This window comes from Polyodon spathula, chromosome 3 (assembly GCF_017654505.1).
Source record: "Polyodon spathula isolate WHYD16114869_AA chromosome 3, ASM1765450v1, whole genome shotgun sequence".
Taxonomy (NCBI): domain Eukaryota; kingdom Metazoa; phylum Chordata; class Actinopteri; order Acipenseriformes; family Polyodontidae; genus Polyodon; species Polyodon spathula.
This window is the reverse complement of record NC_054536.1, coordinates 25,043,747-25,069,403: the sequence shown is the minus strand read 5'-3', so window position 1 is coordinate 25,069,403 and position 25,657 is coordinate 25,043,747. Positions and strand designations below refer to the sequence as shown.

The 25,657-nt window shown below is 37.4% G+C and overlaps 1 protein-coding gene across 2 annotated transcripts in view; it reads right to left on the bottom strand.

The window, feature by feature from the left end:
* LOC121312893 (E3 ubiquitin-protein ligase znrf2-like) overlaps positions 1–13,961 on the bottom strand; it is a 55,143-nt gene extending 41,182 nt beyond the window's left edge. Inside the window, exons 1-2 of one of the 2 annotated variants that reach the window (XM_041244786.1) lie at positions 12,934–13,961; positions 7,097–8,897 (exon numbers count right to left, since the gene is read on the bottom strand). In XM_041244786.1, the coding sequence (XP_041100720.1) occupies positions 8,752–8,897; positions 12,934–13,366 (579 nt within the window). In that variant the 5' untranslated portion in view covers positions 13,367–13,961 and the 3' untranslated portion in view covers positions 7,097–8,751. Of the gene's footprint in view, positions 1–7,096; positions 8,898–12,933 lie in introns of those variants that run through there. The other variant, XM_041244785.1, reaches the window with a different exon arrangement.
* Between the last annotated feature and the right edge of the window lie 11,696 nt (positions 13,962–25,657).

Sequence of the window (25,657 nt, the reverse complement as noted above, 5' to 3'; positions counted from 1 at the left end):
TTGAATCCTAATGTTCTTCACATCAATGGTGTTTGTGATCTAGTCATGCCCCTTGGCTTCACCCCGGCAGCTACAGTTTTAATAGTTTCCATAATTGCAACATCAAAACCAAGACCTCACTTAATCCTGTGCATTTCTTGGCTCCAGTGTCTCAGAAACTGTAGGAGGTTGCTTGACACTTTGGTTCTTTCTGCTTGTACATATTATTTTGCTGTAAAGTACCCTTACACAAGCAACTGCCCCTTCTGTGATCTCTGGGTCCTGGCAGACTCACTGGAAGGAATCTGTTGCTATGTCATTGCTACTTTCATGGTTGTCTAGACAGAATATACACACTGAAGGCATGAAACTGTATGAAGAGATATATATATATATATATTATATATATATATATATATATATATATATATATATATATATATATATATATTAGTTCCATATATATATATATAGTTCCTAGATATATAGTTCCTATATATATAGTTCCTATATATATAGTTCAAATGAGCGCTGAGTTTTGAGGGATGGCCTTTTCTTGGCAGTGCCTGGGTGGTGTGATGCAGCTTCCACTTCCTGATTATTGATCCAGCTGTGCTCACTGGGATATCCAAACACTTGGATATTATTTTGTACCCTTTCCCTAATCTATGCATTTGTATTACTTTATCTCTAACTTCTGTAGAATGCTCTTTGGTCTTCATTTTCCTTCAGATTCACAGCCTTACCAATGATCTTTCAACAGTGGGGTTTTTATCCAGAAAATGTGACAGCAACTTTAATGGCTCACAAGTGGAGGCCAATGGTAAGGTAATTGTGTCCTCGTTTGGGCAATTTCTTTCATCGGTGCAAACTGGGAGCTTCCACAGCACAGGGGTTGAATACTTATGCAAGCAAGATATTTCAGTTTTTTATTTTTCTTAAAAATATTTCCCAACATAAAACCAATGTCACCTTACAATAATTGATTCTGAGTTTCAGTGTTTAAAAATAAAATATCAAACAGAACAAAATTTCAATGTACAATTTGTAATTCAGTAATATGAGAGAATTGGTCAGGGGTCTGAATACTTTTGCAAGGCACTGCGCGCGCACACACACACACAAGGCTCTCAAAAGTATTCACCTCCCTTGGACTTTTCCACATTTTACTGTGATACAACATGGAATCAAAATGTATTTAGTTAGGAGTTTTTGCCACTGATCAACACAAAAAAGTCCATAATGTCAAAGTGAAAAATAAAATCTACAAATCGTTCTAAATGAATTACAAATACAAAACAGAAAATAATTGATTGCATAAGTATTCACCCCCTTGAGTCAATATTTTGTAGAAGTACCTTTGGCAGCAATTACAGCTATAAGTCTATTTGGATAAGACTCTACCAGCTTTGCACATCTGGACACTGCAATTTTTGCCCATTCTTCTTTGCAAAATTGCTCAAGCTCCGTCAAGTTGGATGGAGACCTTTGGTGAACAGCAATTTTCAACTCTTTCCACATATTCTCAATTTGATTGAGGTCTAGGCTTTGACTGGGCCACTCCAGGACATTTGCCTTTTTGTTTTTAAGCCACTCCTGTGTGGCTTTGGCTGTATGTTTGGGGTCATTGTCCTGCTGGAAGATGAATCCTCTCCCAAGTCCCAGGTCTTTTGCAGACTTTTGCAGGTGTCTCCCAGCTAAGCCGTGGCAAACTGTAACTCCTTTAGAGTTGCCATAGGCCTCTTGGTGGTCTCCCTGACTAGTGCCCTTCTCGCCTGGATAATCAGTTTCTGAGGACGACCTGTTCTAGACAGATTCACAGTTGTGCCATATTCTCTCCATTTCTTAATAATGGACTTAACTGTGCCCCGGGGGGTATTCAATGCCTTGGAAATGTTCTTATATCCTACCCCTGATTGGTGCTTTTAAAGAACCTTATTCCAGATTTGCTTTGAATGTTCCTTCGTCTTCATGATGTAGTTTTTATTAGGAAATGTACTAACCAACTGTGGGACCTCCAAGAGACAGGTGTATTTAACCTGAAATCATGTGAAACACCTTAATTACACACAGGTGGACTCCATTCAACTAATTATTTGACTTCTAAAGACAACTGGTTGCACCAGAGCTTATTTAGATGTGTCATAGCAAAGGGGGTGAATACTTATGCAGTCAATTATTTTCTGTTTAATATTTGTAATTAATTTAGAACAATTTGTAGATTTTATTTTTCACTTTGACATTATGAACTTTTGTGTGCTCAGCAGATGCCTACCTCATAATTTTCTTTGATAAAAATTCATATTTTATACCCCGAGGTGAAATCACCCTTGATGAGTGTCCACATGATCCGTACTATATTATTATCTAGGTCACTGATACTCTAGTGGTTTTATGGTACATGTGTGTTTTATTTATATATTGAGAAAATTTGCACCATTATCTCCGGCATCATCAGCCAATATCCTTCCTAAAGAAGGTACTTGAACTTTTGCTAAATCATAATAGCGTCATTTCCAAACAGTGCACAAAACTTAAATTAATGCTGTATGTAGATAAACTGATGACTACAGTTAAATAAAAATTGCATTTCACTTGTGGAATTTCCTACTGAATGTGTAAGATTCCATGCTGAGCATTCCATTCTCTGGAGTTTGATCAGGTGGAGAAACCTTTCAAAAGTATTCAGGTCATCTATCCCTTCCTTATGTAGTCACTTCCAGGATATCATCACCAAGCGATTACAAAGGAGTGCACAGCCCCTCCCCCAGTGTCCAAAAAAAGAATAAATCTTAGTGTAAAGATAGACAGACAACAAATACAGCTGGGAATCTTCCACATTCAGTAGAAAACATCATTTTCCTTACCTGAATGATCAATTTCACACTGAGCATATCCTACACCAGAGCACAGTGAAAATGTGTTTAAAGGGGGGGGGGGGGGGGGGGGGGGGGGGGGATTGGGGGAGTTAAAAACCCACATAGCATAAAGGTTGAAGTGGCCATTTTCCAGATATAATATTGTAATGTCTGGTAAAAGTATGAGAGGATGGCCAAGTGGCTGCTCTGCAAATATATTGTAAGGGCAGGTATTTTAGATTTGCCCATGCTGTTGCTACCCCCCTGCAGAGTGTGCTTTGATTGAGCAAGGGGTGTCTTCTCAGCTGGCTGGTGTCAGAAGTCTATGCAATTCTTGACCTAGAAAGAATGAGTTTGCTTGAAAACTGCTCCACCTTTGTTACAAGGTCCAAGAGACACAAAAAGATCATTTTGGTCCTGTCAGTGCAAAAACACATTGCCCTTTCGACATCTAGAGTACAGAAAAGTGAAAGGTTATCTGTATATTTGGACCAGGACCGACAGTAATGTGTAACGTCTTCTGTAATCAGTATTTTTTGGCTCGTAACTTTGAAATGTCAACTGAGCTGTCACAGGTTTTCCAAGTACGTTTATATCGCTAATTATTATATTAGTAATATTATAATATACTACTAATAAAATAATAATAATATTATTATTATAAAGACATTCGTCTTAGCAACACCCAAATAAATCGATTTATTTTATGCGCATTAAACTAGTAAATGAAATATTAATAAGAGTAATTTTTTTTTTTTTTTTGAAATAATTTTATTTAACAATTAAATAGAATACACAATCAATATTTATAAAACAGATATTGTCATGAATATCTGTTAAATCAACAGTGACTGTGAGGGAATCCATATATCTACAATATATAGGGAGGATATATATATAGCCTATATGATATAGGATATATATATATATATATATATATATATTATATATATATATATAACAGTCAGGGGGTAGATTTTGTGGGGGGAGTTGAAGAGAGGGGAGAAACAGTTTTACTGTTCCAAGGCCTTAAACATTTCTGGAGGGAGGAGCAGAAGGGTACCCTAAGGGTTTAAACAGCATTCGATTAACTCCTATCTGTGATAACAATGCAATTATATAGGCTGCCTGTTAGACCTCCCCACACCCCAAAGAAGTTTTAATTGTGTATTATTCACAGTATTACAACATAACTTTAATCACTGAACAATAATTCCATTAATTATTTGTTTCTGAAGGCAATACAATAAGTGAATGATGCTTGTACATGGTATTTTTCTTTGAAAGAGAAACAAAGGCAAGATCCAAGAAAAATAAATCAACTGAGCAAAAAAGACTTGAACACAGACAACGTCAAAGAAGGGAAAAAAAATCAAAGTGGATCCTACAAGAAAAGCAACATGATGAAACCGAGAACTACTGTTCGCACAAATGTTTGAAAGAAGGATAAAGAAGCCTGTCACACCTAGGGAAGTCAGATCTAAGTGTCAATATTGGAAACTAAAACACAAGAATGTAGGAGAAAAAGGAAGAACTATTTATTACCTATATCACCACCAGAAAGCCCAGAGAATGCTAATGAACTACAAGCAAGATATCAGTAAATACTTCTTCATCACCAGATGCTTTGTATGCTGCACCATCAAGATAAAAAACTTCAGGAGGAAAAATAAGAAAGAAAAAATAAAACTTAAAATGGAATAAAAACTTCTTGATCTAGAAAATAACAAGATACAAGGAAAGATCCTGAGAAAGTATACAGTGATGATACAAGCTCAAGAAATTGGCCTGGGAAGTAATGGTATGAGATCCTATCGCAAAACTTCAAGAACTGTTTGTTATTATTATGTTTTATTGTTAAGTAAAACTGTAAACAAATATTGCACTAATTGAGAAATGTTCACTTGTATTTCAGTTTTTAACATGTATATATCTTTGAAAAATATATTATTTTTGTAAAATGCAACACCCATGTTTTGTACTAGTATCAATTACACTGTAGAAATTTCTAGGCAGAATTGAGAAAAAAAAAATTCTATCATTACTAAGGTTAGATTGTACATTTTTCAGCTACTATAAAATTGGTTTAAAAAAAAAAGTACAATTAAAAAAAAAACACAAACCTAAAAAAACAGGAAAAAAAATTCTGAAATGATGTAGACTATGAAAAAATAAAATAGATTTCACAGAGCCCAATCTATCTGCTCTGAGGAGTGAAAGACCAATGCCTCCACTGTAGAAAAGCCCCTGATGGAAAAATGTGTTTGACTTGAATCGATGCAGTGAGCAAGACTCAGTGAACACTGAAAGGGTAAAAGCAAGTCCTAACCCACAGAGAGCTTTCAGCTTTCATCTCAGTGGCACTTGAAAAACTCAATTCAGTATCTCATTCATTTGCAGTTCCATTTCAAAGTCTTCTTTCCTTGATCTAAAACATCTAAATACAGCCATCATTAAAGCCACTGGGTTTTGATCCACACATATTCTACAGACAGAAATTACTTAAAGAAAGTACCCCCAAAATGTAATTTGTTTCAATCAGTTCAATCACTGTAGCTACACACAATCGATTAATTGGGCACAGAAAATCAAACTGTTTGAATAAACATCGATGATTGGACTGCCCACACAAATTTTCGCTCCATTCCTCTCCCCCCAACGTGATTATTTTAATGTCATTGCAGTTAAGCAAAAGCTTGTGAATGCGAGGGGTAATTGCGCGTTGGTAGCGTCAGGAGAAAAAAAAAAAAAAAAAAAAAAAACAAGCCTAAAGCAAGTTTAACACACTACAGGGGTGTTACTAAAATATTTATTCCAAACAAATTACAGTACTACAATGTAATCTATATAAACTAGACACAAGTTTATGAAAACAGCCTTCTTTTATTCAGTGACAGCTGCAGCAACACACATTGCACCTTGTTAATACTATACCGCCTAACCTTCAATATCTGTGAATCACACCAGTACTATACATAAAATACAAAAAAAAAAAAAAAAAAAAACATTCAGCTACTCTGATGGCAGGCTGCCACATTTGAGAACTCTGTGTCTTCATGTTGTTTTTGGCATGGCTCTAAACTCACTTTATACAGTGCTTGTAATTCCCTGTGCCCTAATCAGCAACACTTCAGCACTTCCTCCTCAGCGGGTATGATATACAAAACAAAAGTTTCTTGGGAATCACATACAAGGTTATGTTACGCTGCACATATGTCTGGTTTATGCACATTCACCGATATAGAGCTTTTGGAGTGTTCAGAATATCAGGTAAGATTATTAGCCAGTTAATTACTAAACTGAAAACCGCCTGTGGTTTCACCTGCAGGTTTCAGAACATTCAGCTGTAATGACTGATGACTTTAAACCTGGCTGCCAATAACAAACATGGGCAAAACGAGCACTGGAAAATATGATTAACTCCACAATAATTTTTCTATTGCCAAAAAAAAGGTGTCCCCCAGGAAAAAAAAAATCTCAAAAACAGTATTTTTCATAATAATAATCAAATACAGTACATTTCATAGTATTTAGCTACACTTCATTAGGAGTATTACAAAGGACATTATTATACTTATTGAGTTGGTCAGTTCAAATCTACTGGGCATCAAGCAATCTCATTTTAGGGAACGAATCAGTCGAGTGCTCTCACTTTGTACATGGAAAACACAACCACACACAAACTTGTACTCATCCAAAGTATGACTGCAATATGGCAGCCACCTTATGTCACAGGTCAATGGGAAGGGTACCATTAGATTAGACAGTTTCCTGGCCACAGTTACAAAGCATTACCTGCTCACGAATGCTGCTGTTTTTATTATTATTATTATTATTATTATTATTATTATTATTATTATTACTACTTTTTTTGCCAAACTGTACATTACAATATAATATTGTTTTGGCAAAAGTTGCTTTCCTTATTTATCTTTCTAAATCAAACCATCCAAAGCATGTTCCCACAAAATAAGAAGTCAGATAAAGTGTTTGCTATCCAAGCTTACCTCAACATGAACATTTGCCCCAGAGGGTTTTGCATCAGTCAATTGGACCATGTTATGGTACCCTGGTTGACCACGCAAGCCACATTTTATCTATATTATATTACAAATTACAAGTGCTGTCCCTGATACTAAAGCCTGCATTGACATTTTGATTGTTTTGCATTATGCATATTGCATTTCTGTTTAACATGAAATTCCATGAAAAGCTAGTGTTCTAATAGAAATAATACAAGTAAAGACCAGTACTGGAATACTTGTTTTTATTTTTAAATATTTTAGTACATAAATATACTACAAAAACACTACAAACAAAAAGAATGTGCATCAAACATCTTCGTCTCAGACACATGACAGAAAACACAAAACACAACATGCTAGCTATTCTAAATAATTTCTTCTCGAGATCCTATTACTATCACCTGCATGCAGACCTATTTATTACTACCGGAACCTGAAACAAAGGTCCAAGAAACACACCTGTATGGAAAGAATTGAATATGCGTAAACAGAAAATCTATTATTAAACAGCATTAATATGACAAAGTCTGCAACAAAAAAAGTTATAAATAAGATTGCACATCCTTCCATTCATTTCTCTGTTGTTTGTTTGTTTGACCAGTAATTTTACATATTATCACCACATGACCTAAGAAGGCAGAGAACTCAATACAAACAAAACAATATGCACAACAAAAACATGACATTTTCCATTTTGACAGTTTAGGTTTCAGTTCTTATTTAAAAAATAAATAAATACAAAAAAAGTTACATTATTTAAATAAGTAAAAAGTGCTTATTAGGCTTGTTTTACTCTCCTCAGAAGTACCACAACACTGCCTGCTCCTAAAGGAACACTTATAAAGTCAGATTACTGTTACTGAGTTACTGTTTTTCATTGTTAGAGCCAAGGGGAATATGATTTAAAGCACCACCACGCTGTGAATAAATGCAAAGAATTAATATGCTGTCAACAATCAAACATATTTCTTGTTTACGCACGTTTTAGAAGTGTGGGGGCACATGCTCTATGTATGTGGTTAGTAAGAAAGCGGCTAGTGATCCACTGTCCAGATAAGCTGTGTACCTGCCATTTTTAATCATCAAAAAATCAGAAATATGCACTAAATTTAATGCATAAAACTATGCAAATCAATTTTGTTGCACAACTTGTCCGCCTCTCCTGCTGAAATATAAGTAACGGAATTAATTTGTAGAGTCTGTGTGATATCTCAAAAAAAATTTGCTGAGTCGATAAAGAACCTTGTAGAACACACGTGTGGTTGTACAGTAGTTCAAAGTAACATTGCAGTTAAAATGGAAGGCTCTTTTTTAATACCTACCCAGTTACCATTATAGATTGTACAGTATTTAATCGAGATTATCTGTGACTTCAAGGTAATGCTGCATTTTACTCTCAGCGTTAACATTAGAGGGTAAGTTACTCCCAGACCCAAAACCTTATCTGGAGCGCTGCTGGTGATGATAAATCACTAAGTGAAACATTAACAGAGTAGCGAAGTTTGTGCTTTAATGCAGAAAAGATATGTAAACCAAACCATTTGATGAATAGCTCCATCTCCATCAATAAATCTGACAAACACAGGATATCAAAGAAAACTCTTAAATCATAATAAACAATGTAATTACATTATAAAATGTAACCGGTTCTGCATTGACAAAATAATCTATTTATTAGGTGTAAGGATGCCTGTCTCTGTATTGATTGGTTGTGTTTATTTCCACAGCGTGTTGGTGCTTTAAATCATATTCCCCTTGGCTCTGACAATGAAAAACAGTAACTTAATCTCACTTTAGAGTTCCTATAGCAGCAGTCAGTATTTTATTTATTTAAAACAAGAAATTAAGCCCAAACTCAGTTATAGAAAATCTCAACGTTCTCTACCTACTTAGGTCATGTGGTGGTAATGTGTAAAATCACTGGTCAAACAAAGAAAAACAAACAAACAATACATAAATAAATAAATGAATGAATGTTGTTTCCAGCTTTTCAGCTGGGGTGCCACATATTGCCGCATCATTACCACTGCCGGCCCTAGAAATGAAAAAAAGCATTTCAGTTAGGGCTCCAATGAAGGGTACATTTTGACCTTCGAAGGTTCGCAACACATTACTGAAGGAAGGTTCGAACCTTCGATGGTACTAATTTGCATAATTAACTGGTGACGTCACCATAGCTACTTATTTATATTTGACTGAAAATCCCATTATTTTACAGGTAAGCAATATAAATGGAATAAAACATTCACAAGTAGTTTAAAAATACATTATGTAGAACAGTAATCATGTTTTTATAATTTAAATAAAAACAAAAATACACATCGTATTTACACGTAATTGATGCTGTTTGCGCGTAAACTTGTATTACTGCAGCAGACTTAGTCAAAACAAACTTAATTTAACAGTCACGGTTCCAAGCAGGTTATCTGTCACAGTCACATTTTACTACTACGACTACTACTACTCTGGATCGATCTCCGGGGAATCCGTCTCCCCGAGCTGCCGGTCTTCTACCAGGACCTGCTCAGGACCCGGAGCATGTTTTCTATCGGCTGAGACGCAGTTCCGACCAAGGGCGAAGGACTCCTTCTGGAGCCCCTGCTGCACAACCCCCACCTAGGTGCGCAGGCGTTGGAGTCCCCCTCGGTGCGGAGACTGTTGATCTCGCCCAAGGTAACCGCTCGGAGTGGCTGGCTCCCGAGTCGCTGGTTGCCAGGGCGTTTCAGGGGACCGTCAGAACGGCCTGCCAAGCGATCCAGGCGTGCAAAGCAGCATTGCACCCAGACTCTGTCAGGTATCTCGAGAGGGCCCTCAGGACCGGAGAGCAAGCTTCTCCCCCTACCCCTGGCTCCCCGGTCCTGCTCATCGAACCCAAGGTGCGGGACCCCCCTCGGCCTCCCCTCAAGAACAACCTGAGCAGGATCTCGCAGTTCTCCTCGACCCCCGCTGCGATCCGCGTCGAGGAGGACCCTGTACACGATGGTGCTCCACACCCTCCACTTCCTCACCCTCGTCTCCCGCCGAGACACTGCTTGAGGGAGCCCCTCCGACCACTATTTTTATGTTTGCACTACATACGATTTCAGACAGCCTTCTCAAGACCTGGCAGCTCACGGGCCATCTACCTACAGTAAAACCCTGTCTGTTCGTTAGTAAAACAAACAAAAAACACTGGCTCTGGTTGTTGGAGTCTTTCACTATTTTGTATTCTGTTCACAGCTTTTAAATTGTCTCGGCATTAATGCAGTGTTCTACTGAATCCGTGTTCGTCAAGGACTTTGGCTAGTTTCTCGAACACGTGTATATTCTGCACAGCACCCTTTTAACTGTTTCTGGATTTCAGAGTCAACCCAGATTGTTAAAATAATTTTTGATTTTTCCCTCTCCCATATGCCACCACAATGATCTCTTTTGAAGCAAATGCAGCAATGCAATCTGCAAAACTGAAACGACACCTCACAACAAAGCACCTGGAGTATAAAAGACAAATCCACAGATTTCTTTCAACGAAAGAAAGAAGAATACAGTCAGCAAAAACCTCATATGACAAACATAACATTGGTTCTGGAAAAGGGTCTAAGGCATCTTTCCTAACTCTTTGGATTAGAAAAAGTAAAAAGGCCCATACTATTGAGGAAGAACCGATTCTTCCAGCTGCTGTAGAAATGTGCAAATGATGGTGAGCGAAGATGCAGCAAACAAACTGAAGGCCATACCACTTTCAAATGACATGGTTAGAAGGAGAATTGATGACCTTTTAAATGCTATAAAATTTCAACTGACAGAAAGGCTACATGCATGGGAGCAGTTTGCAATTCTGCTTGATGAGACATCAGTTATTATTTTATGTTCGTTATGTCTGGCTGGATAAAATTATGTAAGATTTTCTTTTCTGTCACGAGTTGACAGCATGGACATCAGGTGATGAAATATTCAAACTACTGGATAATTTCATGAAATGTGAATCGCTCAAGTGGGAGAAGCGTGTTGCTGTCTGCACAGACGGCGCTGCTGCTATGACAGGCAATGGGAATGGTGTTGTTGCAGGAATATGAGCCAGAAACCCACAGGCCCTTGCATCAAAGACAATGGAAGCCGAACTTGAAGACATTTTTAACCTGTTAAATGAACTGAACCTACAGCATCCACACAAGATGGCAATACAAACATATTCCACTGAGAACTAAATTCTCAGTTATGTTCCCGCTACTTAGAGAATTTCTGGATACAAACACCACAACAGTTAAGAGAGGATCACTGCTCACGTTTCCACACTGGCAGAGTACTTCAGTGTTTACTTTGAACATGGACGAATAGGATTAGGTTCGGGATCCATTTTCAAATTGTGCTAGTCATCCTGTGGCTTGAGTGGAAAAGCAGTACAGCTGGTCCTGTGACCACTCGCTGAAAAATAAGTTTCTGTAACAGACACCTTGCCAATTTTGTCCATTTGTTGCTGCAGAGTACCCAACCTTAGCAACAGAAGCCATGCAAGTGTTGCTACCTTTCCCAACAACAGATACTTGTGAAATATCATTTTCTGATATGGCAGCTCTTAAGACAAAGTTTAGATCCTGACTGGAAGTGGAGAATGATTTACAAGTTTGCTTGTCAACCACCACACCAAGGTTAAACAAACTGCAGTGAGAAGCAGGCACATTCATCTCACTGATATAAGTAAATATCATTTTTCTTAAAAGCATTACTAACAATGTCTCTTTAAATGCAGTACACTTACATCATGAGCATTATATACTATTATCATTTAGTTGGGGGGGGGGGGGGGGGGGGGGGGTAGCATGATATTATTGCATTTGAAAAGGGGTCCACCAACATAATAGGTTTGAGAACCTCTGGTCTACAGTATTGTTTCTTTAACATACTGCTGCGTGAGTTTTACCTACCTAATACCATTTAAATAAATAAGTTCCATCCACAGTTCCCTGGCAATCAGTTTGTGTGATTCAGTGATGTCTTTATTTCTACAGTTTCTGCAAATAAGTTTTCTTTGTCTACAGCTGTGGCTAAACGTTTAACATCACCTAGAATTTTAGGATTGAGACATAATTAAAAATATATGACTATCATTTAGATACTGTATTTAACATCATGCAATCAAAGAAACTACTAAATTATATATCACAAAAGTCTACCGGTAGCCAAAAAAGTAGTACAGTAGTTCATGTCGCATTTCGAAACGTCACATTTTTCAATTTGTCATTTTTTGTCAAGTTTATGGAAAACTACAAAGCGGTATGTAATTCAATATGTTAATATTATTCAGCAGGTTTCATTCGACTTTATTAAGCAAAATGTGTTAATTATATAGGATGATGTAAAACCTGTCCATAGCTGTACATGAGAAATATGTGACATGGGTTTTCGGGTTCGTGTAGCCTACAAAGATAATATAGTGTGCACTGTTAAAATATGTATATATCCTTTCAGATTTAACAAGCAAGCAAGCAAACAAACAAACGTGGAGTACTATCTGTCTGTCTGTCTGTCTGTGTGTGTGTGTGTGTGTGTGTGCATATATATATATATATATATATATATATATATATATATATATATATATATATATATATATACACACACATATACATACATACATACACACACACACACACACACACACACAGACACACAGAGAGAGCGAGTGAGAGAGAGGCTGTTTTCGGAGACAAAGTAGGAAAAAAAACACTAAAAAAGATGAAAAACTATTTTATAAAAATGGAAATTACACATACTATCCCTGTACAACTAAACGCTTCATTCGCTCCAGAACTAACTTCACATGCAAATAAAAATTAAAAAGTACATGCCATAAATACTGCGCTAGATAGTAAACAGTAGCGGCAACATTGCTACTCTGTGTGACAGCTAAGTCTCTCTAGCGTTTAGCCTTCTGCAAATAACACATCCCCTTAAGAAAAGGACTTTAGGTTAAATCTAGGGGAGAGTTAATCTAGTTACAATAGGGGCAATGACAACATCGGGAAACTAAACCATAAACAGTGTACAGCTATAAAGGTATGAAATAAAAATAAAAAATAAAACGATCTTACCTCCAAACATATGAGACGAAAGGTGTGCAGGAAGCGAGCCTATCATGAGCCTGGGCCCCCCGTGACCCCCGCCTGACCTGTCACGTTCTCCAGTATTTTCTTCTGGGGTGCTGTTACCGGACTCCTGGGAACTGTAAGTTGCACTGCTGTTGGGAATATTGAGCCCGGGCTGATTCAGCGCCTGGGCTCGGGTGCCTGACCCACCTCCACCGCCCCCCATGGACCGGGTCCTTGAGCCAAGATGATGAGCGACAGCGGCAGTGGCTCCCGAGGCCCCATGGGTGGAAGGGCCATAATGACCGTACCTCATCGCCAGAGCTGCAGTCCGACTGGTATCAGTGCTGCTAGAAGTACTGGAAGGCAGATCCGACCCCGAATAAGCCCTGGTTCGGCCGTTTGCAGATGGGCTACTGGTACTTTGTTTGGCACCCATTTAGTATATCCAGAGATTTGCTATTAATTATTTAAGTACCGATAAGCACAAGTAAGAGTTTACTTTGCGTTAAGAATAAGTTACGGAAACCAATATCCCGTACAGAAAAATAAACGGAAATAAATAAAACAAAAATAAAGAAATAAGAAAAACACCAACACGGGGAGCAGACAAAAAAATAAAACAAAAATAGCCTGCTAAAAAAACGGAACAGAACTGTTCAAAATGTAGATTCGCGGTGTTCCACCACTTCTGGAAGCTGTACTCCAAATCCTAAAGCTGCTCTCGCCTCAGTCGCTTGTTTTGGCTTAATTTGATTTGGCTCTTGTTTTCTTAGTAACGTCTTCTCCGCCATGCCTCTTCTTTATTGTGAAAGTGAAGAGACACTGCTCACACTTCCTTCTTTTGCTACTACTGTAGTGACATAGAAACTGTCATAGTGGAAGGGTTTTTCTTTTTTTTTTTTTAGCTGTCGGCGTGGGTGTGTATAAGGGGGGGTGGGCAGAGAAAACCAGAGAGCAGAAATTAACGAGAAAGCAGTGAGACAGTCTACGTGTGGCTGTCCTGCCTGGTTACCGAGTGTGTGACTGAGAGTCAGCGACTGCCTGTGCGTCAAGTGACGTAAGCACCAACAATGCACTAAACTAAACCAACCAGTGTTGGCAGATAATTTTTTTCTCTCACCAGATCTAGAGGTTTTAAGTTTCTGCTCAGGGCAATCTGAAGGTAAGAAATGGGCAGAGAGTTTTTTAAAGGTACGTTTTTAGTTTTAGAGGATTTTAGATTTATTTTCTCCTGCTGCACATGAAGATCACTTCTTGACATTTATTTATTTTTATTTATTTATTTATTTTACCATGCCATAGTGTGCCAATATAATATTACTGAAGGTTTAAGAATTATACAAGTACACTGCATTCCAATGAGTTGCATACATAATTCCTGTTGACTTCAAAAAAACGTGAAGCACTTTTCCTTTGAAAATGCACACATTTTCATTTAACCAGAATAACCGTACATTTTTAAAATAAGTGCACTTCACAGATGTATGCAGTTATCAAGTAAACAATTTAATGTATTACACTGTATATGTTACTGGTAATTGCATAAAACAGTTACTGTAGGCACATCATGGGCTATGAATTAATAACAATCTGCTGTAATATGACTTAACATGATGTGCTTCTGGAATTATTTGAAGTTGGATTTCAGTGTCTTAATATTAGTATATAGTGAACACTTCACCAGCCTATTGCTTATGTTTACAATTAGAAAAACAGGAACTTGAGCCCTCATGCTGAGTTTTTTTTTCCTAGAGGTATTAGGGTCAATTCTCTCTCTCTCTCTCTCTCTCTCTCTCTCTCTCTCTCTCTCTCTCTCTCTCTCTCTCTCTCTCTCTCTATATATATGAGATATATATATATATATATTATATATATATATAATTCCATTGGAGGTTTAGCTGCTACCTGTAATGTGATGTAGAGTTGTTCATACGGAATGTTAACATTTAAAATGTCCAGCAGTTCAGAGAATAAAATATGTCTGTAGTTTTTGTTGATTGCTCCATTTTAGCACAGACCTATATTTTCTTGTTCTGCAAGATAATATAAAACAAATTAACTAATTTAATGATGCGAGTTGCACTGTAAATTGTGTCTTGTCTTAAAAGGTCATTTTTGTTCTACAAAAAGATGTCCCAAAAGCTCATTCAGTCATGAAAAGAAATAGGAGACAAAAATTTCCACTGCAAATGAGGCATCAATAGTATGTGTATTATGAATCCACTGTCGGTGAGGTTAAAAGCTCTAAAACCATGGATGCAAACGAGCCTGGCTATTTTGCATTGTGCTCGCCTGCGGTGCACAGGGTCACCGGTTCGCGCCCAGCCTCTGCCCTGCTATATATGTTACACACATTCTTTCAGTGGTGCTCAACAACATTAAGTTCTGTAGTGCCTGTGCCGTCGAAAACTACATTAACTGACAGCATTTTCATAACAAATGTCAGTAGGAGATGTTCCTAAATTAGCTGGGTCTTTGTGCGTCACAGTTAGGAAAATCAAACATCTAACAATGGAGCCTCTTGAAAAAAGAATTATGCGAAACCCCAGTGTGGTTGATATTTAGAAACACCACTGTTTACATCAAATGATTAGACTCCACTAACGTCATCTTTATAGGATTTTCCAGTTGACTGCTTTCTATACTTACCTTCCTATAGCCATCCTACTTTATGAGAAAAGAGCAATCTGGTAATAAAGTAACCACACTCTGTAGGTATACAAGCAGAAGCGGGCACTTACACAATGCAGCAATAACTACAATAAAGGAAATAAAAACTGAGATAGTAATAATAATAATAATAATAATAATACAACTGATTATCTCCTGTAGAAATCCTCACAAGAAAATCAGTTCATAACATGCACACAGTAGCACACAAACACAAGGAAAGAGAAATTATAATTTGTACTATTAATACATGTATAGCTGAGCTGTTTAGTGAGTTACATGAATACTAAATGCTTAAAACGTGGTCCATACCACAATTCCTCTTTGCATTGTACATCTACCCAAGTAGCTAAAGGTAGAAACACATTGTTAACGCTGCACTTTTTGCAAAAACGCATAACAAACTGTTCATGTAGTATGTGGTCACCATTCCTAGCACTGGATGAAGCTGATTTAGTGCTGTGGAATAGCTCCAAGGCTCTTAATGCTTAAACAGATTGTCGCTCATGGAAATGCCTGTACAAAATAAATGAGGGGCGATATCTTATGGCCGTCAGGAATGTGACCATCTGCTTAATCGGAAAGCAGAGGAATTTGTTTCAGTCAATATCACTGCTGTTGTAAAATTAGATTTCTTAAAGTGCCATATAAACACTGCTTGTGAAGGACAATGAAAATGTAATGGGTGAGTTATAGTGATATCTCCCATAACCTAAAACTCACATAAATAATAGTTCATTCTATTTCTTTATTATTTATGGGTTGAAGAAAAAAAACCTACAGTTTGGAGTACAGGGTGAGTCATACATGCATTGCTTGAACTTGCTAAGTTACTGCTCTTGACTTGAGATCCAAAGGGAACACTGCCCTGGATTTTGCCCTTTCCACTGGCTTAGGGTGGAACATAGGAGGAGTGACACAGTGAGTCCAGGTGGTGACTTCCCAGGCTGGCCCTTGCCTCCAGTGATCAGGAGTGTCATATCTGTTGCTTCAGTGGGGGTAAAATGATGAGTAGAGGTTGCTCGTTGCTATTCAGTCCTCATCGGTAAATGAGATGCAGCAGATGGTGCTGGAAGGTGTATTTCTTGCATAAGCTTGTCACCTGTACATAATCAAATGCACTTGTTTGCATGATTATAAGGTAAGTGGTACATTTAAAAGTGGATAATCAGGAAAAATGACCTTATTCTGTTGTGAGTTATAGAATGCTATCAGACCAAGGCAAGCGAAGGAAGCTTGATACTAGTGCATCTTCTTCATTGGAGGACTTTGTACTTAGATTACTTTATCTATTTATGTGTTGCAAACTATATGTAACTGGTTTTGCTGCTTTCTCCCCACTTATCATAGACAGATTAATCTATTATATTCAAACTTATACACAGGGGTGTGGCAGAGCAAAGCTCTGCTCTTTAGAAATTGGCAGGGATGGGGTTAACTTCCCCTACCTGCCTGGGTTTATTATGTTCAGGTGGCTGGGGTTGATTAGTTGATTAGGTTGATTAACGATCAATCAGCGCCCAGCCACCTGATATAAAAGGAGGCCTCAGCTTCTCATTTAGGAGAAGGGAGCTGAGGAAGCAGGTTGGTGTTTGTTGTGTGGGTTTTTGAATTTTCTAAATCCAGTGAAGGCATTGCCCAGCCTGGAAACTTTATTTTTGTGAGTTTTGTTTTTGCTTTATTTGTGTTTGAGTATCTGTTATTTTGCCCTTGTGCACTTTATTTTTGTTTATTTATAATAAAATAGTTATTTTTTTTTGAACTGCAGTCTGTCTCTGGGCCTCTATCCACTCGCCAGCCTGCCACAAGGGGTCATAGAAAAGGGCTTTCAATCTGTAGCTTGGGCCATTCAGCCACAAAGACAGCATTGTAATTGCATTGTAACTTCTTAGCGATTACAAATGAATTCATATTAAGCTCGCATTAGTTAATGATACATCCCATGTTTAATAATATTTTCATGACCAAAGGTTTATTACTGATTGGGAGAATATCACATACATAAACAAGCATTAGGCAACACATTTTTACAATGGTACAGTTTACAGTCAGTACTCCTCATAAATCAGACATCTGAATACAGTGTAGTCCCAGCTATTTCTGATTAGAGTGTCTACTGTATCAAGATGTTCCCAATGTATTATTATTTCACCTGGTAAACTATTCCATGTGCTTCTTACCTTCTGTTCTGAAATTACTTTTACCCACATTATCAGTTTTTAAAAGCCAGTTTAAGAATAGTGGTGCTCTAATTAAAATGTCATATTTGTAGATTTGACTTTACCTATAGAATTTAGCATTGCATACATTTCCGTTACCCATTTGTTTTTCCAGGCTAAAAAAGTTTGATTATTTAAACTGCACTCATTAAGTCCTGGAATTAGTCTGTTTGCTATTTTCTCAATTCATTAATATTGTTTCTATAAATGGGGTCAATATATAATTTAGCACCACTATGGCAAGCCAAATGATCATTTAGAGATATCTCAAATTGAATTACAGATATCTTTAAATGTGCAGTTTTTTAAGAGAGCTAAAATTCATTTTAAGATATCTGTAAATCAATCAGCGATATCTAAAAATGAAGTAAAAATATCTCAAATTGATTTACAGATATCTTTAAATAATATGGAAACCATGTGGATTTTGCTAGCATGGTATGCTAAACTGTCATTTAAAGATATCTTAAAATAAGGGTTTTAAAGTTATCTCTAAATCATTTGAAAGTATCTAAATCATTTCCTGTTCATTTACAGATACCTGGACAGGAAGTCCATTCAAAACATAGAGCATTTTCACAGGAAATCATTTAGAGGTACAGAATCTTGAAATTACTTCCTGTTCATTTTGTGATATCTAAACAATGTATAGAGTGATTTGGAGATATTTGTAAATGAACAGGAAGTTATTTCAGATATCTTAAAATGATTTAGAGATATCTCTAAATGAACAGGAAGTTATTTCAAGATATCTTAAAATGATTTAGAGATCTCTAAATGAACAGGGCGTTATTTTGAGATATCTCTAAAGGAACAGGTTATTTAGAAATATCTTTAAATGATTTAGAGATATCTAAAATGATTTCAAGATATCTCACAAACATTTGAGATATCTATAACTGATTTAAAGATATCTCAAAATGTGTTTTAGATAGCTCCTTTAAAGATATCTGGAAAAAATTTTGAGATATCTTTAAATGTATTTTATAGATCTTCAGATATTTAAAGATATCTTCAAATATTGAGAGGTATCTGGAACTGATTTAGAGATATCCTCAAATATTTAGAGATATCTATAAATTAATTTGAGATATTGCTAAATGATAATTTGGCTTGGCGTACACTACTATACTACCACCTGCTTTCTGTTTGACATTTTAATTGCTTTTCCACATTGGCGAGATGCTTAAAGTCCACAATAACCTTTTATTACAATTGTATTTATTGTAACTAATCCCAAAGTAGAAGGCAGAAGATACCTTTTTACAGAGAGAGTGGTGAGGGTGAATTATTTGGAATCCTTTAAGACCCAACAATCTTTTGAGATCAGCTACAAGGAACCAGATGAGTCTTGAAGCGCCCCCTTATGTGTTTTTTTGTTCTTATTATATATTGTAGTGTGTTCTTATTATATATTATACAAAACCTCATCTCTCTTTCAGTTCTGTCATCTAAAAATGTCACTGTTCAAGAGCAACTGTCAGACGTAACCAGTATTTCACCTCTTTGAAGGTAATGTGTTTGACATAAACATTGCCCTGCTAGTGGAAAGTTTGATCTGCACACTGGAATAGTATGGCCCTGGTTATTATTTCCGTTTCTTTGTATTATCATACAGTAGGGCTAGGTAGCGGATGAACTCAAGAGCAAGGGCCTCCTATGCTGTTTCATGAGCTGCACGCACACAGCTTTGTAGGGAGGCACTTCCAGATATCCTGTAGTGCTTTCCCTTTGCATTAAAAAACAGGAAATATTTTCATTACCATTTCCATTGAAATGTGTATGTGTGTGTGTGTGTTCCAAAACATTTTTTTTCATATCTCAATGATCACTATGTGTGGAAAAAGCAAGAATAAATTACATCTGTCATCTTAAAATAAATACACCTGGGATAAACCAAAAACACAATGGTCATGCATAACACAATACTTCCAATTAAAAACTGTAAGTATCCACGATAAAGTTGTTTGGGCATGTGGCAGGGCAGAAGCACTGCTGCTGTAAATAGTGTGTGTGTGGAAATGTAAGTTTGGCAGGGATGGGGTTAATCTGTCTCTGCCAGCAATCACAGGTGTGGCCACATGTATAACAGGAAACAAAATCCTTTATTTGCTGGTGGAATTCAGGGGTTAGAGTTTGTGCTGTGGTTTTTGTAATGCTTTGTATTTGTAGTGAAGGCTAATGCCTAGCCTACAGTGATTTGTTCTTTTGTTCGAACATTTTATTTTGTTCCTGTTTTTGTACCAGCACTTAAACTGCAGCTTTCTGTCTCTGGGTCAAATTCCTGCCAGTAGCCAGCCTGTCACAGGGCAAAATAACAATAATAACTATTGACTAAAAGGGTGCATGTAATACACTGAAATTACTGTAGCAAGCTTTTTCAGTCAATTGTAAAAAGTTTGGTTCAGGTATTTCTTTTACTTTGTTACAGCTGTAGGTCATCGTTAATCAATTTAATTTGTAACACATCAGTCTAGTCATACATCTCTCTCTCAGAATAAATTAAATAATGAATTGTCATTATCACCATTAGTCATATGTCATATCAGTCAATGTATATTAAAGGTGTCAATCAGTCTGCATGCTTTTACTTTTTAAACTTAAACACTGAACCAAATATTGAATCTACTACTGTCATCAGAGAGGCTTCTCTTTAGTTTTAGTCTTGATTTTTCAGAGAATTTTTATTAAAGTAAAATGTGCAAGTAAACAAGCAAGTGACGTTTAAGTGTTAAGGTTTATGTTTTTGGTTTCCCCACATGGTGAATAATTATATTATTTTAAGACTGGCGGCTAGCCCAGAAATATCCTGTTCTAGAAAGCATTATAAATAAGATGCTGCCATTTGTAAAATGTCCTGTTTTTATGCATAGCAGCCGGAATACGTTGACTGAGTTGGGTAGGTTGACTTTTCTATAATACAGTGGTTAACATTGCAATATGAAAGGGAGCCTGAGGAGATTTACAGCAACTGCAAGTGCTTCACCAGCAGGGCTCTCCTATGTGGTAAAGCCTGTTGTCCCGTGTCATCAACAAGAGGGTCCAAAGTGAGCTCTGTCATGTACTGCGTGGAGATGACAGCTGCAGTGGGCATGTCTGTCATCACCAGAGCCAGACTACCAAAAGCACCTTGATGTCATCCAAGTCTGTGAGCCCCCACTTCTGTTTACATCAGTAATATTGACAAGCTTTTAGTACTTGCTCCCTGACAACAGCTGCTCATCTTTGCAGCTAATAAGAAAATGGGGGTGCTTGTGTTGCTTTGGAGTGGATTACAATTACCACACTAAACTAATTTGCTGCATCACTAGAGGTGTAATTATTTATGAAAACAGCATTCAGAGTACAATGTGCTTAAGAACTAAGATGGTATATCATAGCTTCTGATCCCTGGAGAGGCATTCCTGCAGTTGAAATAACCATAGAAAGTATTGGGAGCTCAGACGCTATTTTAAATTACGATGTGCCACTATAAGTTCTAACAGTGTCTGTCTATCAGAGAGGGCTAGAGAATTTGAAATTAGTTAGTTTAATGTACAGAGAGAGAAATGTTATCAAGCTTTTGATAATAGAAACACACATGTTTCCGTGGCCTAAAAACTGTGAGGACCACTGAGTAAAGTCGTCAACAAACATTTGGAAGAAAAGTCTTTATCAATGTCTGAATTTGGCATACTATTGGAACAGCCCCCTGAAAACCTGCGCTGTTGTGTGTGCAATGCTCTTCTGCCCCAATGTCAGAGAAAAAAATGCCCTTACCAGCCCTCAAACTGAACAATACACTGACTGTACAATTGCAGCTTTAATGGTGCTGGTCACAGTATTTTCTGCATGTTTGATCTGTCATGAACTGCTTGCAATCGGAGGTGTGCTTTCCCGTGGTGGTTTCCAGCAAACATTGGCATTCAGAAGACATCCAGGAGACTCAATACACATTGGTACAATGCAGCCACTTTATTGATGGATGAAATGGTAGCATGGGCACCAACTATCACTGAGATCCTGAATAGTTGCTTATAACTTTTACCTAAACCGAGCCATAACAGTTTCCATACAGTACTTCAGAGAGCAGTATTTTTGAACTCTGTAAGAGATGCCATGTCCCACCCAGGAAACTGTGAAACAAGCGGATCACTTCACAGGGGAACTGGGCAGGGTGCAGCTAGTTTAATTAGTTTTTAAAACTAAATGTTATATGTCTGCATTAGGCTAAGAAGAAAAGCAGGTGGCTCATGTATCTGCCCTTATCTGCTGTCACAATGCGGTTCCTTCCTGCATTTTATTATTTGATTAGATCAACGCTAAACAAGGCCTGGATGTGGTTATTTGATAGACTGGAACCTCCTTCTGCTGTTATTATTGTTATTATTAGTTTATTTAGCAGATACCTTTATCCAAGGCAACTTACAGAGACTAGTGTGTATGAACTATGCAGAGTCACTTACAACAACATCTCAGCCAAAAGATGGAACACAAAGAGGTTAAGTGACTTGCTCAGGGTCACGCAGTGAGTGAGTGGCTGAGCCGGGTTTTGAACCGGGGACCCCCTTGTTAAAACTCTTTTCTTTAAACACCAGACCACACAGCCTCCTTGAACAGGTGAAACAAGACTGCTTTTAACATCTTTCTTCCTTTTGCCCTCACAGTTTAAAATGTCAACTCCAGGGGCAGATGACCCTGAACTTTAGAAGGGTAGAAGGGTATTCACTGTACCCATACAGATACACCTAGGCAAAACATTGAGACACATTGCGATTATACCTTCATAATGGGGCTTGAAACAAAGGCAAACAAAGGCTTTAAACTGAACCCTTATCAATTTTTCACTTCATGGAATATTCCTTTTTTTTTCAAGTTAAACTCTACTGATAAAAAAATTAAAATAAAATAAAATAAAAACATTATATTGTTTCTTGCTGGTATTTATTAATGTCCTGTGCCAAAGGTCACATGGTCTGATTGTAGCTAGTCCATTGGATAGAAATTGATATATAGCCCAGGAAGCACATAGATGTAATCCTATAGCGTTCTCTTTGAAATATATACACCTACACAGTTATAGTATAAAACAAAATATATTTAAAAAAACAAGGATACCAATGATAATGTTGCTATTGCTAATATAAAATGTAATTTAATTGTGACATATACTGTATTACACAGCAAGTATTAAGTAATCATTATAACTATTTAATAAATATTTTAGTATTACTTGATAACAACTTAGTCAGGCCATAAGGAATAAGGCTAACTTGGTTAAAGTGTTAATGTATTTTTTTTTATATCAATTAGTTGTTTAGTTGTTGTTTCAAATGCTTTGTGTAATCAATGAGGTTCTCTGTGCTGAAGCCACTTTGGTGGCTGCGTCTCTCCTTTGTGTTGGACCATTTAGTTGTGAACATTGCCTCAATACCTCCAGCTGGCCAGCATTGATAACCTTGGGTTGTAACATAAGCTTTTACCCAATGTAATTAATTACAAAAAAAAGATGCTGTTGGGTTCACCAATTACTGAAGAACCTTTACACATCAGAGACCGTCTGGGTTTTTAAGTGAATAGATGCCATGGTTACTGAAAGGATCTGGGCTTGACTAAGTGACTTCACATTATGAAAATAGGCCCTTAGGTTAAATTCCTTCTTTGTTAAATACAGCGGACTCAAAGCTGTGGAACAAGCAAAAGTCTTATTTTATATACTTACAAGTCCATTTCTCTCAGTTACAAATATTTATTCCCCATTAAAAGTGTAGTGCCCCATACTGCTGAAACAATATTTGATTTACATATTTAGGAAAGATTGTTACACTGCGATTACCACTAATCTTGGCCATGCTGACTACCTTCACTTGAAGTCCAGGGCTTGTAACCAGAAGGTCACTGGTTCAAATCCCACCTCTGCCACTGACTGACTCACTGTGTGACCCTGAGCAAGTCAGTTAGCCTCCTTGTGCTTCATCCTGTAGATGAGATGTTAAATCAATGTCCTATTGTAAGTGACTCTGCATATAATGCACAGTTCACAGCCTTCCTCTGTAAAGCACTTTGTGATGGTGGTCCACTATGAAATGTGCTATATAAAGATATTATTATTATTATTATTATTATTAGTATTAAAGGGATACGTTATGCCATCTATATTTTTCGGAAAATGTAATTTGGTATAGGGTTAATATGGGATTATGTGTGTTTTCTGTCATTCTCTATTGCTGTTTCTGCTGTTTATTATGCCGTCTTTCAGGTTAAACTTATGCCTTAAAAAGGCACTAGCCAAAATGTTTACTTGACTTTATTTCTTGTAAGTCTTACCTTTGAATTCTGATTGAGTATTTTAAAGTTCTGGATTATTTTTCAACCAGAATGGCTGCTTCTGAAAAGCTACATTTCTGAAGTGAGGTGGTTTTAGAAATATCCACTCGAGGTGTGCAACTGTAATATCGGCCCCCTCTGCGAGTTAGCCCTATACAGAATCACAGTTACACAGGGGACTGAATTGACAGCTGAAGCAGACTCAGTTTAAAAATAAAAATGCTGAAGTAGTAATTTAAATGCTCAAAGTGGCTGAAAGTTTTATTATCCCCCACTGGGGAAGAAATCCCCTGCGCAGATTACATGGTGAAGACGGTCGCACTACACATTTTTAAATATACTGTATCTGGAAAATCGCTTATCCAGTTGTCATGACACTTGATATTAAGTATGAGATTCTGTGGGTGTTGGGAGTTTTCTGTCTGTCTGTCACATTGACATTTTTTGCAGATGAGAATCATTTATCAAATTGTGATTAAAACATCTGCTGGCTAATTCTTATTCTATGCTATTTTGTCCATACTGTTTATATAGGTCATGATCATTATCTTTTTAAATTTACCAGCGTGGCGGGGCATCCTTTTCTAATGCATATTTAGATCTCCACGCATCCATTTCATACCAGAGGCATGTACGGTTCAGTTACCACCCTGATCAAAAACACTGTAGACAACAAAACATCTAGAATAATAAGGGAAAGTATTGGGTTTTGAATGCAGGTAGGCTTACTATTGTACGATGACAGGTGGCAAATTGAAAGTAGGGCTACCATTGTACAGCATTCCATGTGAATTCGTATTGATCTGTTTCTTCTGCACCTAATCATTGTGCACACTTTATCAGTACAATCTTTTCAGCTGCCATCATCTGATATGAACCGTACATTTCCTTTATCCACCGTAGAGCATGTCTTCAAGTGGGCATCTTTCATCGTTGCTGTTTCATCGCTTTCTTTCTGTTGTACTTGAGATCCCCATCCAGAATCTTTCCATCTCAACCACAGCAAGTTGCTGCTCCTTTCTGTTGCTTCAGATAAGTTCTTCACTGTATGACGCAACTCTTGCCCACTGAACCCGACATCTCTGAGAAACCGGGTTGTAGAGTGTGCCACAAATCCTCGACAACCCACCTCCATGGGTAAACTCGGACTCTCCACCCTCGCTGTTCTGCTTCAGCAGCTAGTTGAGCATACCGATGTTTCTCCCTCTCATACGCCTCATCCACAGCATCCTCTCATGGCACTGTTAATGTCAGACAATGTCTGGTCGAAGGGTAGTGGTGGCAATCTCAGGGGAAAAATAAGCCATTGACCAACATCTGCCAGCATCTTCCAGTCAGTAGCAGCTTCCATTTATTCTGGGCGATGCTTGGTTTTAACACCTTTTCTTGGTGATTGCTCTCCTGGATGGAGGAATATTGTCTGTTGGTGTTTGATGGAACTGGTGGCAACTTATTGGTCAGGTTACGCTTTTCTTCCAATGCTAAGGCCAAACATCGCAGCACCTGGTCATGGTGCCAAGTAAACCATCCTT